Genomic DNA, 18,520 nt, shown 5'->3' with positions numbered 1-18,520 from the left:
AATGAATTTCATTCAACACTGATAGAAGAATTTATTTGTACTAAAAAATATTTGTTAATAGTTAACAAATCATTTATTAGAGACCACTTTTTAGTATTAAACAAATATTTCTTAGTATTTAAAATGATTTGTTTTTATTTAATAAATCTGATATTCATTTATTAAATATTAATATATCTTTTTAAATACTAAGAAATATTTATTAAGGACTAAAAAGTGGTTTCTAATAAATGATTTGTTAAATAATAACAAATATTTTTAACTATAAACAAATCCTTCTATCAGTGAATAGATAAGAAATTAACTTGATTTAAATGAAATAAAAATTAACTTGAAACAAGAGAAAAATTCCTGAACTTAGAAAATTATTTTGAAGAGCTTCATCGTCTTAATTTAAGTACAAAAATTTTCGAATCAAGTAAAATTTACTCAAAACAAGAAAAATTTCTAAGATCAAAAATTTTCCTACTCAAATCAAGACGATGAAACTCTTCAGAATAATTTTCTCGATTCAAGAATTTCTCTCATGAATCAAGTTAATTTTTTTTTTTCAATGCATAATAATGCCGCTTAGGATCAAATAATAGCATTACGAAAGTTATTGCCTTTCGCTAAAGAATCTTTAAATAAAATTTGCACATAAAACATGTAATATACTATTACGCGTACATAGCTTTTCTTCAATACACTTAAGTACATCCCGAAAATTTCATGAACATTTGCATCCTCTCCGTATCCTTTTGTGTACATAAGAATGCAATGAAAAAGTACTTTGCGCATTTCATAGATAAAAATCCACGTACAGACAGAGAACCGTTTCGCAATATTCTTATCTTAACGTATTTGCCTTTGCGCTCACTTATAAAAACGTAACTGCACTAGAGTTTTGGCATTTTCCATCATCATACACTCAGACCCGTCCTCGTTCCCGCGATGAGAATCTTTTTCCACGAATTCACAAGCTCAGCCGAAGCACTTTTGTTAAAATAACGAAGACCGTTGTGTCAAGAGCTAAAACGTGCACAAAATCCGTTTGAAAATTTGTCACATAAATTTCAGCCTCATAATATACATTTTATAAATACATAATATATGCGTCGTGTATATAGTTTCCTAGAGAGGTTCAGCGAGAAAAAAATCTAATAAAAAATCCGATGAAATTGTACAAGACATAAAGAAATGTGAGTGATACTCGAAATAAGTTTGTTACAGAATATTTTTTTAATCTAAAAAGAATTCCACTCGAACTCGTTCCTCGTTAGGCGATATTATTCTACGTGCGGAAATTGAAAATTCTAACGTCGAAATGAAAATAAAACTTGCTTGCGGATAAACAAAAAATAAAAATCAACACATGATTTGGAATACTGAGCGGCAAGATGAGCATCAATATCGAGGGCAACTTTAACGAAAAGTAGCTGGAACAGGAAAAAAATTACTGAAAACGAAAAAATAAGTAGAGCTGAAAAAAATGAGTCCAATGTAAAGAGCAACCCTCTTACAACTTCTTTAAAGCTTCTATTTCTTTGAAAGTGAAACACTTTTCGTTATTACCAATATACTATCGAGGTTATAAAAAAAAAAAATAATAATAATAATAAAGGATAAATAAAAATGAAAATAGAGAACCCAATGTCGATTTCCAATGATCAACTTCCTTTGGTACGAAAAGCCTCGCCCGTACTATACAATTTTTTTTCTTGTTCTTCTTCTCGCTCGCCTTATACTATATAACCTTATTATTTCTTAATCTTTTTTCTTTATTTTGACTTCCTCCGAGCGTTTTCTTTCTTCATAAAATCGATCTGCGGCGATGATGGCGTCTCGTATAAGCTTAAACTTTCATCAGATTACCCAACTTTGCACTCCATAAATACTTTCAGATACTCAAAGAATCATCTCATAAATGTTTTCAAAAGTTTCCGACGCTTTTATAAAACTCAACGGTGACAACAAAGACAACCAGGCTCGAAGAGTAATATATTAAATAGATCTCACGTCACATCAAGTCCTTAATGGTCTAAAAAAAAATTTGAATTGAACATAAATTTAAAAAAAAATAAATGACAAATAATAAATCGATTGTAGGGTGTCGAATTATTTTGGAGAAAAAAAACTGAATGACCACGGATTTTTTCCCGTTGCAGAGCTTACCGCAGACTCCGGCCGGAGGCGTGGGTGGAAAGGGACTGGGAAGTGGATGTGGCGCCGGCACAGGTCCTGGAATGGTCAACGGTGCTGCCGTCGACCATCAGGACATTCGGGACGGCGTCGCTATAAACACGGAACACGTAAGTGCCCTCTTTCTTAACCGGGAAGCCCTTGTCTTTTAACGGTCAACACATTTACAAATAATACCCTTACTATTGCTATTATTATTATTTTTATTATTATTACTGCAACCAGAGCCCAGAGGTCTTTGTTCGCCTGAATATTCATCGTGTCGTGACTTCTATTCCGGAAATTACCTACAATACTCGTTGTGATTTTATGTCATTTGCTAACCGGCATTTGCCATTTGCTTTTGTACTTACATCGTACCTACACTAACTCTTTAACTCTTTATCATTTGACTTTACTTCTACTCTAAAACAGTAATTACTTTTTTGCACTACTTGTTGGCTAACAACTGAATTATGTTCAAGGTTGATTGGACATTAAGATAATTTTAAGATGAAAAAGTAAATTTTTGATATGTTATTTAACCGATTTTTAATACATACACTGACAAAAAACATTGATTTGATCCAAAAGCAAAATTTATCTCAAAAATCAATTTTTTTTTCGGTGTACGAAATAATTTTTTGGAAAAAATCTGACCAAGAATATTTTTGAGCACTTGATTCGTCAAAAATTTTATACACTACACAAAAAGAAAAATTTCTTGACTGAAAAACGAAATTCTTGGCTCAAGAAAATTTTCAAGTGCCTGAAGGAAGGCCGAAGTAAAAATTTTTCTTGAAATTCTATTCTTGGTAGAATTAATTTTTCCTTATTCAAATTATCATAAATACTTGATACAATAAATTTTTATATTTGATCAAGATTTTTAGATACTTTAGGGCAGCAGCGCCACCTACTTCAGCTTAGAAAAAAATTTTCTCACCTTGAGAAAATTTTTCTCTTGAATATTCGATACCCATTTTATATTATTTTAGCGTGCAATTATAAATATTCAATGAAAAAAAAAATGATTCAATATTATTTGATCTTCCCATTTGACATGTTGATCAAAAAAAATATTAATGAAACTTTACTTCTATCTTTATATTTAATTTTTTGGAGCAAGAGAGAAATTTTCTCTAGACAAGAAAATTTACTTCTATCAAGAACTAAATTTTTTGGAGCAAGAGGCTGAATTTTCTCAAAACAACAAGATTTTCTTGACATAAATAAATTTTCTTGAATCAAGATACGTATTTCTTAAAGCAAGAGAATTAATTTTATCGGAATAAGTGAAATTTCTTGTGTCAAAAAAAAATAGTTACTGATAGCCTCTGAGAGAGGCAGCACTAGCAAGTGAAAAAGAAAACAATAGCATAAACTATACCTCTAGTCCGAGCCACGTTAAACTACAACTATTTGATAGTACTTATAAAATTATCGATCGATAAATACCAGAGTAAAATGAAGATATTGCATTGCATGAACATTCCTCTTTTTTCGTTAACCGAAGAGTTATCTTAACCCAGACATCCGTCGAGAGTTAAAACTCAATAATAAATTGGAATGTCCGGAAAAGCATCAGTATTAGTCGTTATTTTTAGTAAACTTAACATTCTTGACTTTTTCGTCTTGAAATATTGGAATTCCGAAGAGTGGTATAAAACAAAAAAGTACCTGGCTTATTGTTTGAATATTTAAAGAAAAAAGAGATGGTTTATTTTTGGAATAGCTATTGAACGTGGAGTTAAATCCTCCGGGAATACGATACGCGATGCATGAAATATGTATCGCGGAATAATAATTATTGTGCATTGATGACAGACTGGAGTTTGTAGGTACTGTACGGATGTTATGGCTTGATATTCGTCTGCACGTACCAAGTTCCGATAAGAACTGTATGTCGATATGCTTTAGAATTCCAGATCAACATACTATTGTATACATAGTGCATATGATATGATATACCTGATATATAAATCTGTATTCAAGTATCGACACAATGTACGAAATGTTTAACGCACAAATTCCAATGAGGCTATGACTATCAGTGATTAATTAATAGCCCCTGCCCTGGGCTGGCCGACGGTCTGTCTAGCTGCGAAATCGATTTCACGTCTCATGCAGAGCAACGGTACGTAAGCAGTACTTGTGCTAGTGCGGGAAGTCGAGTACCCGGTATCGGTATCGAATCGTTGGCTCCCATGAAACACGAATTTGCATCTAAATTTTGTACTTTGTACTTTTAAACGTGGAAAAAAAATATTAATATACATTTAAAAAAGCTCTTTGTATTCATATTCATAAATATCGATGTCGTTATCGAGGTGATAAAATCCTCCGAGCAATAATCGCACCGAGAGAATTAATATTTAAAAATAATAAATTTCTTTCGGAATAATTGGATCGTAAAAAATTGCAATTAAATTATAAATTTATAATTAATATGAAAAAGTGAATTACTTATTCATAATAATGGAAAAAATTTTAATTAATATTTATTATTATTATTAGAGTGGAAGAAAATTAAAAAAAAAAAGAAAAATATAATTATCTTCATAATTAGTGACATAAAATAATTAATTTTCGATTATGATTAAGAAGATATTACATCAGCAATAAAACTTTTTTAATAATAATAGGAAAAATTTTATTATTATTAGTGTAACTATTAATTATTATGGTTATTGAAAGTTAAAAGTTGAATTAATTTTTGGTTGAATTATTTAACAGAGGCATTGTTCTCACAAAATTAAAACTTCTATCAGTTTTAAATTGAGTTATGGACATTGAAGATAGGTACTTGGTGAAAAGTGAGTGCTACCGCGGCCCAGTCCTCAGGATTGAGATTGAAATGCTGAAAAGGGGCAAAAAATTCCGGGTACGGTAAATTAAAAGAGAGAATGAACAGAGGAAAAAGAGCCGAGGGAGAAGGATGATGGTCACTGGGATAGATGAACTAACACCAATCGCCTGCACTCGTTTTCACTGTGATAAACGTTCAGTGCTAACAAATGTTTTTTCTTTTTGGTTTTTTTTTCAATTTCATTATTTATCTTCTTTGAAAAAGGAGTTACGTACATTATTCTTTTAATTACACTTGCATTTTTAATTGATTGGACATTTTAGTGTTATTTCTTTTAATTTATTTATATTTTAACAATAAAAATCAACTTAAAAATTGGCTCAAAAATTTTATAATTAAAATTTTTTTATAATTTTTAATAATTTAGACTATAACTAAAATTATAATTCATTTTTCTCTATTAAATAAATGTATGGAATATTTTTTAAAAATTACTCTTCAAAAAAAATTTTACAATATCAAAAAATTATAAATTAATTTATGAAAGTGCAGTTTTTAATTTTTTCGTCGATACCTTTCGATCAAAAATCAAAACTTCCTTTCATGATACCGGCCCCCAGCTCTGAAATTATAACCCCTCGGACTCCAAACGAAAACTAATTAAAATTTGAGTTAAAACAGGGTTTTATATAATTAAAATGTGTTTTCAACTACATCAGCGTGCATCACGAATTAATTTACGTAAAGTTAACGTCATGTGATGTGTCGGGTCCGGGAGTGTAGTCGGGTCATCCAAACCCCTTTAAATGCAGACGGGCGACTCATAATTACCTTGGACCACGGATCGAAAGGCCATGCCACGCTCTGGTAAACACGATTCCAAAGCCATTGAACGAGGCATGGCTCCTCGTTCAACACACATACATAACTCCACACCAAACACATTCAAACGTCTAGAGATATTATGAGACGCGTCCAACAAGATGTTGTAAACGTTATATTGCCAGTCTGACCAGACACCATCTCCACCTTTTGCCCTTTTTCCTACCTAATTTTCTCTGACTTTATCTTTCACACTGCCCTCGTTCTCCCTGTCCACTTTTTAATCTTTCATCAACTCGGTAAATAATCTACAGGTAATCAAAAGGGTTAAATGTTAATTGCGCTCTTTAAACTCTATTTTATACAGATAGTGTTCATCAAATAATTATTTTAACCCGTTTATCTGCTCCTTTTTAGCGACTGACTATATTTTATGAATAAAAAATCCCACAAATTTATCTCAATTGCTTAACTTTAATGACAATTACAATTATTTAATAAAATTTGTTTTTTAAATAAAAAAAAATTAATTATATTAAAATTAACATATAACTGACAATTTTTATAATAATTAAGATATTATTAAAAAAATTTTCAAATATTTTCTAATTTAATTATCATATAAATTACTTCCGCTCGATCTTAAAAAATAAATCATTAATCCACTTAATGAAAGCGTCTGTAAGCTCTAAGCCTCACGCTAAATTACAGAGACTAATTACCTTAACCTTAATCCTCCCCTAATTGATCCATTGATCTTTTTTCAAGATTTAGAGACTCTAGATTCTCTGTGAATAATTTACCATGGAAAATTATAAATATTTAAGGACGGACTTACCTGTCAGCAACTGAGAACAGAATTAATAAATTACAGTATATATAACAATTATCTTACCGCAAAAATCTCTGTTTTAATAAAAAGCAATATTTGCTAAAAAGCATATTGTGTCAAACGAAAAAATTTGTTCTGATCAATAAATAACTATTCAAATTCATTTGATAGGTATTTTTTAACCAGGCAGGAATCTTTCACATCTAGCTGATGAAACTTTTGATAAAATATTAAAAATTTTATCAGGAAAATTAATTCGAATTTCAATTAACACTCTTCAAACATTCCATTCATGCTCTAATAAATTGAAATAAAATTTTTTATATAAAATATTTTATTAATATACCGGTACTCAATACATTTGCCCCCGGTGGATTCTGATTAAATTTAACGCACTCCTATAATCAACACCGGTAGCTTAACTTATTTCGTTGCTCCATTAAACACACCCTGCTCGCAAAATTACTCTCAAGTTCTCAACATTTTTGAATGCTATTCAAGCGTGCTCACCTGAAATTACCAACAATAGCATAGTACAAGAGAACTCGAACAGAATTAAACCAATAAGCCTTATTACGCCGAATTTAAAACACTCCAACTTTAATCTTCATGTTTAATTTTTATCCATTACATACTTATGCTTATAAATTATTACATTCCATGCTAATACGGCTTTACAGTTTCAAACATTTCATGCAAACAGTAACAAATTTTCCACTGCCCATTACAAAAATATAATACAACATTTCATGCTTAAAAACATTTTTATTTAATAATAACATTCCAGTATTGATGAATTAATTTGCTAATAATTAATAAGTTTTATTTTTGAATATAAAATGATTCAATAAACATTTATAAATAGTTAATCATTTATTAAACACAAAATAAAAACTGCTAATAAATATTAAGTTTTTAATTTTTAATAAACATTTAATCGGACTCTTGACTAATTTTGATATTTTTTATTACCTTATAACTTAAATAAATAAACAGATATTTTATTTATCAAAATTTAAAAAAAAATTACTAATTATTAATGAATTCATAAACAAATTTATTTATTGACCTTAAATAAATACTTCAATCTGTAAACAGAAATTCAAAAAAATGATCACTGCAATATTATTTTAACGTTTACAAAATCTCTCTCTGTTGTTCACAATTACAGAATCGAATTCCGTGATAGCAACCCGCGAAAAAATTCAAACCACGCAATATTCGCCCTACAAAGTCGAAGCTTTGCGAGAGTTCATGCGACACCGAAAACAATATATTGTATTAACACCGCCACTCGATACAATGAATGTTTCATGGAGTTTTTTACGAGCATCAGTAAAGCCACAGGGAAAATGTGAAACAAAAAATCTAATAAAAATGACGTAACTACACGTAATGTGTACATGTACGGATGCTCAATGTATAGATCCACAATTTTTTAACGGGTCAGTGTGTATGTAAAAATAGTTCGCCGGTTATGTCGTCGTACATGAACACGAAAATGAGGATATACATGTAATAGTACCATGCCGTTTTGAAAAGATTCGTGGATAAAGGAAGATTTAACAAAGGATAGTGCTTCGTAGCGAATTTTTTATTTTTTCCATTCTGCTATTCGCTTTGCCATTATTCTCGAGCATGAACGTCGTCTTATAATAGAGTGAGTGATACGTTAAAAAATACTTGTCATTCATTAAAAAACAAAATAATATGAAGCTGTGCTGTCTAAATAAACACACATGTTTGGAAGTATTAATTTATGGATGCTTTATTTTCTTTAAAAATAAATAATACAGTAGGAGAATTTAAAATTACGTAATGAGTATTTATATACCGTGAAAAGTAAGCTACATTGAGCGACGGTGTGGATGCTAAATTATCGAATTAATTATAGTGAAAAAATCTCATTTCTTTGCTAATTGGAATAACTTGTATGATCGTTTATCGCAATGGTAATTGGTATTTTTATTTAGATAAATCCACTGTTTTGCGAATGCTTTTATTTTATTTATGTCTGTTGATTCTGTGTTGGATATATTGTAGGTAGTATGAGTAATTAGACTATTTATTCGTTTATTTTCAAGCATTGTTCGTTTAATTAAACAAGTTATGTCGGAAATTTTTCATTTTTATTCATACATTTTTTCGATAAATTCCTTTCATTTTTAGAGCGATGTTTTTAATAAAATCTCTTTAATTGTCTGTAAAGAATGAAGTGTTATTAAAATTATGCTGAAAATATTTTTCAATCCCTAAATTGAAGTACATAAAAATTTTGTTCGATAAATTATTATATTGCTTACTGCAATTTATACTTTAATAATTAATTCAATGAAATTTTTTATTGGAGAAAAATTCCAGTCCTTTGCTTTCAATAAGAAAATATTCTCCTTAATTGTCAAAGGAAATATTTTTAACTCTTTTGAAGTATGACTTTTGTCAACTGCAATGCAATTTGTCGAGTTTTTTAATATAATAAATTGTTCTCTATTTATAATAAAATAAAGTTAATTGAAAAAGAAAATTTTTTATTAAGTTTTTTTTTTTTTTAATATTTTACTAATTTTATAGACAGAAGTGAAAAATACTTGAAATTTATGAATAAAATTTTTGTGATTTTCAAAGATTTAATTATAATTTGCAATTGCAAATTAAATTATTTGAAAAGCTAAAATATTCTTTTTATTCACTTTTTGATGCACATTTTTGTAATTTTAATCGAAAAGATCAATTGAAATTTACAAATATTGAAAGAAATGATGTAATATAAAATTACTTCACAATTATAAGAGGAAACATTTTAATATTAATTGAGCTCAATTTGAAATAAAATCATCTGAAATTTATTTCAAATGATCAATTAATTTACTAAATTTTCAATAAAATGATGTTTAATAAAAGTAATTTTCAATTTACAGAGAACAAATTAAATTTATATCATAAATTACATCCACAATTCCAAATATTTAGTGAAATTTATTTTAAATAAATATTTCTCGAATTTATTTAAAATATTTGAATTGTTAAAAAATAAAATTAAATATATACAAATCATAAATTATTAATAAATTGTATCGCTGAAAAAAAAAAAAATAAAAAATAAGGTACTCAGAGCGTTGAAGAGCTTTTATGGGTTATAATATTTTTCAGCGACGCACTTACAGCATCGACATCTCAAGTCCAGGAGTTTAGTATAATGGACCGCCTCTGCCGGGAATATCCTCTGCAGTAGGAGCACTCTCGAGTCAACGGGTCAATTTGTCACAGCGGATATTAATTTTCCTGTTGGATGCCCGTTAATCGTGCCTCGTGAAATTTCGATGAGGCTCGAATTATGTTTGAATCGCTTACTGTATTAAAATACCCACCCTCTCATATTTTATTTACCCACTCAAATTTAAACTCACTTAATAATAATTACTATTACTGTAATTTATGATCGTAAAATTTTTAATTACAGATCTGAAAAATGTGTTGCATAAACAATAACAACAAAGAAAGGATTTTTTGGTTGGAAAGACCGGTTCCCCAGACGCTGCATTTATTTACTTTCAGAAATCCCTAGAGACCCAGTTGAACTCTTACACCACCTACCTCAACCCCTTTCTCATGCAGTCTCTCTATTCTCGAGCTTACGTTATACTCTGCTATACTTGTCTAAATACAAATAGAACGAAATCAATTTTTCTCTTTATTTTCCTCTCACAACCTAAAGCTCTGAAACATAAATTTACTCAGTTAACCTGCACTGGGCTTTTGCAAATATCATTAAATATGATAACATATTACACATTTATTCTCAACCCCTTCATTCATCGCTTCGTTAAATAACTCGGGAATCAAAATTAATCTAAACATTTTAAATGTAGGCTTACACTTTCAAAGTTCGCTGATTGCATTTATAATTAAAAAAAAAAATTATTAATTTCTACACTAAAAAAAAAACTATTTGACTCAAGGAAAAAATTTTCATTTAAAAAAAAAATATTTTGAAGAAAACCTTGTAAGTTTTTTTGATTCAAGAATTTTTTGTCTTGAATTTTAATTAAGAGTAAATTATTTTCAAGAGATAAAATCAAACTCTTTATCAAAAAAAATAAAATTCTCTTCAATTGATTTTGTTTTTCTTTGAAAATTTTATGTTATTTGTTGAAATAACATTGATTTTACGTTATTTGAAAACAAAAAAAAATTTTTTCTTTCATTGCAATAAAAAATTCATAGTATAATTGTTTAATTACATTAGTGGTAATTACAATTAATCATATCATAGCTAATTAGTTTTCTTAGCAAAGTATAATCGACACCTTGTAATGAAAACCAGCACGAAGTTCGAAAATATAAAGTTTAAGTTTGAGTTAAACCCAAGAATCCCGCACCAAGTAAGGATGATGATAAACGCAATAAACATTAAGTAAAGCAAAGTAAATTGAAGGATGTGGAGGCGGGTGAGCTTAGGCTTCAAAAGCGTCAAGTTACACTGTGGGTTTGTGTGTAGATGGTACAGTAATACAACAGAGCAGAACGAAACAGTGCACCCAACAGCTTGTTATCCTGGAAACTAAAACATTACAATTTTAGATAAACATACAAAGCTGGAGTTTTGTGTTCCTGGCAAGCTAACTGATCTGTCTGACGTCCTACATCTTACCTCTAGTTATGTTGAGTCTGAGAAATGTTGGTGGATGTCGTAAAGCCTGGATTTAGTTTCTTTACTGCCCGTAAACTAGGATTTTTCACTCTTGCAAAAACTACATGTTACATTCTGGTGTTCCAGAGTCAACTCTATACTGATACTGCTTACTTCCCATTTCTGATACCACCACTTGCTACTATTACTAGTATTATTATTATTACTGATCTCCTGCCCATTTTATTTGCAAAATGCGACAGATTATTATAGTTTTGTCATGACATTTAACTGACATAAATCTTATTACTTATATAAACCAAGTTTTTTATATGCTTTTATCTTTTATCTTTTCTGGAAATAAATGCCCGAGGTGAAGAAATTTTTAACAATTGTTTCTGGAAAAAAATTACAAGGAATTTTTTGTTTGATACTTCCATTTTTTTGGAATTTCAATAAAAATTAGCTGAGAAATTTTCAATGGAATTTTTTTTACACACAACTGTTATCATAAATTATGACTTATTATTATTTAAACAAAATAATGACATTAATTACGCAAATTTGATTAAAAAAAAAATTCTAAGCCAAAAAAAAAACATTTTGAAAAAATACTTTTTCTTTTTTTTAAACAAAAATCATTTAAACGTAATTTATATTAACATAAAAAATTTCTGAGGAAATAAAAATCATTTATTAAAAACAAAAATTTATTTATATATTTTTTGTTGAAAAAATAAACTTATAAAAAAATTTAATTTGTTACAGGCATTAGTTTATCGTGACGGGAATCTAGTGTCAGGATCATTAGAAGCACTAGTACAACATATGGTACCAACAGAAGACTATTACCCGGACCGAGCATATCTCTTTGCGTTTCTGCTGAGTGCGAGGCTCTTCATCAAGCCCCACGAGCTTCTCGGCGAGGTTTGTGCATTATGCGAGCATCAGCAGAACCTTAATGGGGAGGGTGGAAAAGTGAGTGTCCAGCCGCTATTACCAATATTCATTACTCGTGTCGATGACAGCCCTATTACATAAGATACTCGACAATAAATTTAATTTTCCTCTTTATTTGTTGATATTACTCCAGGAGCGGCTGCAGCGTTTTGTACCGCGACTGGTGCAGCTTCTTGCAGAGTGGACCGAGACCTTTCCATACGACTTTCGAGACGAGCGAGTAATGGGTCACGTGAGGTCTATCACCCAGAAAGTCGCTGCCGTGGACGCTGCTGCGCGTCAAGAAGTGTCGGCCCTTCTGCAAAATTTATTGCTACGTCTAACGGCACTTGAACGGTACGAGGAGGGGTTGTCTAGACTTGCCACCGAAGCTGCTACCGAACAACTCACTCAGGTAAGTGTTTTTTTATACTTAACAATGCTTCGATAAATTTTACTTTCCACAACCTCGAGTACTATTTTTAAAATTTTTTACCGAAGATTAAAGTGTTTATTCATCCGCTTACTATTCAATCTTTTGGTCAGAAGCTTCCATTAATTATAAAAACAAATTGTGATGTACAAGCAATCAATTAATGTAACGTTAATGTGAAATGATCGTATTCTGCAGCATCAATAGTAATTACAATCACAATCAAAATCACTGTAAATGACTTGGAGATATTTGAAACTCACATCAGTGAACGGTGGTAAACAGTAAACAGTTAATTTGATTATTGTTCATCCATTAGAAGCATCCTAAATTCACTAATAGCTCATTTACAATTGAACTAATGTGATCAACAGAGCCAGCTAGCTAATTACACTTTGATATCATTGTCAGTGCACTTACTCCTCTCCTTTACTATCCCCTTTTCCTGCTCCTATTGGCCTATACATAACAATCAGTGGTAGTTGTTGTTCTGTAGTTGTAGTATCAGCATTACAGGTGATATTTTAAATTACTTGCTGGCTATTAACGCTCCCTAGCATCATCATAATGGCCAATAATTATCAATTCTCATACACCCAAAATTAATTTTCCTTATCACACTCGTGGTTCAATCTCCCATCTCCTCCTCCTTCTCCCTCTCGTGTAATATTTCTCTTAGGGAACGGACGGGCAAGACGGAGAGGGCGGGTAAAATGAATAATCGTTTTAAATCGCTGGTCGGTCGATAGAAACATTTTAGACAGCAATCTATCAATCTATTATGTAACTACACTTACCGTTATCGATAAAGCATTGGTTTTGCATACTTGTGGGAATTTTTTATAAATACTGAAATTTAGAAAAAAAATAAAATTTTAAATCGTAAGTATACAGTACTTAGTTTAATGTTGTTAAGGACGATGCAGATTTGATTTTTTCTTCATATTCAGGACGCGGTTGATATTTTGCGACGATTGTTTTGATTGAAATGTATTTTCCAATCAGTATTCGTTTTACGCGACCTGAGTATTCATTTTGCCCGCCCTGGTCGGGCAAAACGGATAATGTTGACTTTTTTTTTTTTTTAATTTCGAAGAAGAATTTCTTTTTTATTATTTTTATTTTACTTTATTTATAAACTTCAATTACCCAAAAATTATTAGCCAAAGTTAAGAATGGATATGATTGTAATATATATTTGTTATTTCATTTTCAAATTAACATATCCGTTTTGCCCGTCCTTCCCCTACTGTTTTCTGTTCACTCTACCCAATATTATTATTATTTTTGTATTTTTGAGAAATTAAAAATATATAATAATATTAATAATAATAAAATCGGGATTATTTATATTAACTAGCAACCTTGCAGTCACTATGTGACTGCCGTGACTTATGAACTATAAATATATAAAATTTCGCTTTATTAAATAATGACTTTTGTTAAATTGCACTGTACATTTTTAACGATTAACGTTTTTAAAGATATAATCTCATCCCGATGTAACACGCATCAAGAGCTTTCATTTGAGTACCCACATGGATTTTCATATATTTTTCATATAAACATATATATATAATACATATAAATATATGAAAAATTGATGTGAGTACTTAAATGAAAGGTCTTGATAAATGTAACGCAGGGATGAGCTTATATCTTTAAAAATGTCAATAGCTCACAAGATACAGGGTCATTTCTTAATTATGAATCTAAAGATAGAGCATTCTAGAGTGCAGCCTAAATACTTACCATTATAAATTGACTATTGGTGCGAATGATATAAAACTTTAAAAAGGCATAACTTCAGGTCAATACTTTTCCAACGATATCAAATTTAACCATAAAAACCCATTTTATCATATAAATACACTGGTCACAAAATTTTGCTTTATTAAATAATGACTTTTGTTAAATTGCACTGTACTTTTTTAACTATTGACGTTTTTAAAGATATAAGCTCATCCCGATGTTACACTTATCAAGGGCTTTCATTTGAGTATCCACATGCATTTTGATATATTTTTCATATATAAATATATATAATATATATAAATATATGAAAAATTGATGTGGGTACTCAAATGAAAGGTCTTGATGAGTGTAACATAGGAATGAGCTTATATCTTTAAAAATGTCAATAGTTCACGAGATACAAGGTCATTTCTTAATTATGTATCTAGAGATAGAGCATTTTCGAATGCAGCCTAAATACTTATCATCATAAATTGACTATTGGTGAGAATGATATGAAACCATGAAAAGACACAACTTAAGGTCAATACTTTTCCAACGATACCAAATTTAACCATTAAAACCCATTTTATCATATAAATACACTGGCCACAAAATTTTGCTTATTCTTTCAATAATATTAATTATTTAACGATATTGCTGTTATTATTATTTTTACTTTTGTTAATTTTTTTTATTGCTCAACAACTTGACTCTCCCGGTCTACTATAAGAACGAACCGTAATTCGTTGTTTATGTAGTTAAAAAAAAAAGTTTTCTCAGTTTTGCAACTCATTACTCTAGACACAATTGTGGTAGCACACGCGAAAGCTTGCTAGCAACTTCTCCTTTCCAACAGCTGCCAGTTGCACAAACCCACTGTACATATTTCCCTACACATATATATTTAATGTGAGAAAAAAAGCTATTTGAAGTTAGTAAGGTCATTCTGCGATGTTTATTGTACGTTTTATTTTTAAAGTGAGTACTTGCAAGCTAACGAGTTCGAGTAGCAGAATTAATTTTTTTAATTACACTAATATAATCCGCTAATTTATTAAAACTTAACTCCCGCAGCTACTCTACTCCAAAAACCAGCTCGGATTTATGTCATATTTTTACTGCATACTAATTATGTTTAATTTTAGGATTTTCTCAATTTATTCAATCTCATAATCTTTTCATATCCTTATTCACAGTATTTAGATTAGACTCATGATTATTTTTCCAACGGTCTAGCTTTAATTACCTGCGTTGTAAAAAAATATCCGAAGTTTTAATCGCTTCAATATTCGTGAATTAAATGAATGAATATTTTTTTAATGATTAATTAAAAGTTATCGAAGTTTTTATTGAAAATAAATTTACTTCTTTTTATTGATATTATAAACATGAAACATGTTTATTATTTTTTGTATCTCAAAAAAACTTGACCCAGATTTTTTTCAAGGAAGAGCAATTTTTTATTGATAGAAAAAAATAAATTTGAAGTAGAAGAAATGAAATAAATTGCTAATAATATTGTGCTTTTTTATTTTAGCTTTATCGAAGTTATTTATTTGAAATTTAATAAAAAAAAATTCCTGACCAACATATAAAATAATTTTTACAACAATTTTTCTTTGCGCTAAAAAAATTTAATATTCTTTTAATGATTTTTATTCACAGTAATAAGATTAATTGTTATTATTCTTTCATAGCTCGAATTTTATTTTCCAACGCGCTGTGAAAGGAATTACTTTATATTTTAAAAAGTTCCAATATTGCAAAATTAAATTACAGAGTACATGTTAAATAGGTTGTACAGAAAAAAACATCCTTTGTTGAATAAAAAAATTTAATTAACCATCAAATCAAAGGCAGTTAAATTTGAATCTGATAAAAAATTCATCGTGTAACTTTATAAAACAAACTTACTATCATTAATAATTTAATAATTATTTTTTTTGCTTCTATTTTTATTTATATTATATATTTACAACTATTTTCGCAGGTACTTTTTATAAATAGTAAATAACATTTATGAAATATTTTTCAATATGCATCAAAGCTTAAAAGCTCTCGTTTAACGTCGTCGTCGAGTGAAGCGTGGCTTCATTTCAAGAAAGACTCTTTCCATAAGTCTAAAAGACCCGCATTTATTTATTTTTTTACTTTTTATTTCTCTTATTTTTTTTATATAAAGATCTCATGCACAGCCATTTTCATCTCTCGATTTCGCACGCTTTTCCGGAATTGCGGCTTTAAATTTTCTCTTATCTACACGCAATTCTATGTTCTCTTTGTATTCCTTCTCAAAAAAAAAAAAAAAAATAAAATAAAGGTATGCAAAACTGGTAGATTTTTTTTACCGTGCGGTGTCTTTCAATTACAAAACACCCTTTTTTTAAACTTATTTTTTTTCTACTGTATTGTTATTTTTATTTATTCATTCTTCAACTTCCGTAATCAAAATTTTTGCGGTTTTACTTTATAATTTAATTAAATATCAAACAATTTTTAATAAAATTAACCGAGCACTTATAACCTATGATGTGGGTTATAAACTCAATAAACTAACATCGTGTTAATTACATTTATAATTATTATCATTATTAACTTCATTTAGGAACATAAAAGTCTTATTATACGGTACGAAATATAATTAGTGTAACATTATTACATATATATAAAAAAAAAGTAATAAAATTGTTTCTTCTTACAGTAGTACGTGTAATTAACTCTCAGTATTCTTAAGTTACAATTTATTAAAACTAGATGGCTCTGCTCAAACAAAAACAAAGTCCAGGTGCCATTTTGTTTGATTACATTTCTTCCTGTAAATTTAATCTATTTAAATAAATTTTTACATTTTTTTTATTTCCACATTTCAATAAATTTTTTTTATATAATTATACAATAGAATTAATGAATATAAACATAAAATAAATGATAAATTTTTTTAAAACAATTTTAAAGTCCTATTCTGTCAAATTTTGAGCATACGAAAATGCAAATTCAAAAATTTTTACTTTTTGAATTAAAGTCGAGCCTGTATTATTTTTTGTACTACTGCCGTACTAAATAGGAATTTATTAAAAGTAATAAATTAAAATTTTTTCTCACCATGGGCAGGAAATAAGAAAGCCTCAGATTACATGTTTGTAATCTGAGACATTTCTTATTTTCCTGCCCTAGGTAAGAAAAATACTATTTATAGCTCTGAGTGCTTATCAACATTCTAATTAACAAATTGTCTAAAAAGCAATTAATTAAAAATTTATTATCACTTCAAAAAACCATTTAATATCTAATAGAGGTATAATATTTTGGTTTAGATCATTCAAATAATTTATAATTGGACTATTCTTACATTGAAATGTTAAAAAATTATCCTCTACAAAATGAGGAGTTAGATCAATTGCTAATTAGACCGTCGTTATGATACTTTTAATTTTTTTTATTTATGAGAATTTAAAATCTCAAACAGACGTATATTGAACGTATAATTAGCACATGTCACCGCCGGGTCTTTTGAAGTACAAAACATCAAATTAGTAACTCGCAGATAAATCTAGACGGTGTAAAAATGATTCGGACTTAGATAAATGCGGCTATCATTAAATATAAGATCAGTGAAGACATGAAACGAAAGTACTCACACAGTCTTGTAGAAGATGCACTTTGGAGAGACACACGTTACTTTTTCCGTGATGATCACAAAAATGAAAGACAAGAAAATGAAAAGAGACGTAAGATGAAAGGACATATAAGATAAAAAAAAAAAAAGTAGAGGAAAGAGACCGTATAGAAGTGCATTTCATCCTAAGATGGGCATTTGAGAGAAGAAAACTATTCCGCTTGGCGAAAAAAGCTTTCTGTCTTCTTCTCTGCAGTATAGCAGTACAGTAGTTAGCTTGTTTGTATATATGTATACAAAGTTTTGTTGGTCTTACTTTTATTGTCTTGCATTGTTCATGATCTTATGCTCAATCTCGCGGGCATGAATAATATATTTCGCTATAAAACTATCTCGCTCAGGACTTTATTGTTATCTTAATGGAAATCTAAATATAGACAGAAATTTACTAGTATATTTTAGTAAATTGTGTACAAAACTCAGATAATTCATGTTTATTTAAGTCGTTAAATGGTTTTCTCAACCCGTAATTACAGCTCCGT

The 18,520-nt window shown here is 29.1% G+C and overlaps 1 protein-coding gene across 2 annotated transcripts in view; it reads left to right on the top strand.

Annotated features, from left to right (window-relative positions):
- LOC123274987 overlaps positions 1-18,520 on the top strand; it is a 231,691-nt gene that overhangs the window by 200,006 nt on the left and 13,165 nt on the right. Inside the window, exons 5-7 of one of the 2 annotated variants that reach the window (XM_044742833.1) lie at positions 2,148-2,291; positions 12,022-12,231; positions 12,347-12,607. In XM_044742833.1, the coding sequence (XP_044598768.1) occupies positions 2,148-2,291; positions 12,022-12,231; positions 12,347-12,607 (615 nt within the window). The remainder of the gene's footprint in view (positions 1-2,147; positions 2,292-12,021; positions 12,232-12,346; positions 12,608-18,520) is intronic. The other variant, XM_044742834.1, reaches the window with a different exon arrangement.

The sequence above is a fragment of the Cotesia glomerata genome, linkage group LG1, assembly GCF_020080835.1.
Source record: "Cotesia glomerata isolate CgM1 linkage group LG1, MPM_Cglom_v2.3, whole genome shotgun sequence".
NCBI classification, from domain to species: domain Eukaryota; kingdom Metazoa; phylum Arthropoda; class Insecta; order Hymenoptera; family Braconidae; genus Cotesia; species Cotesia glomerata.
The sequence above is the reverse complement of the archived record's forward strand: the minus strand, read 5'-3'. Positions and strand labels throughout refer to the sequence as shown.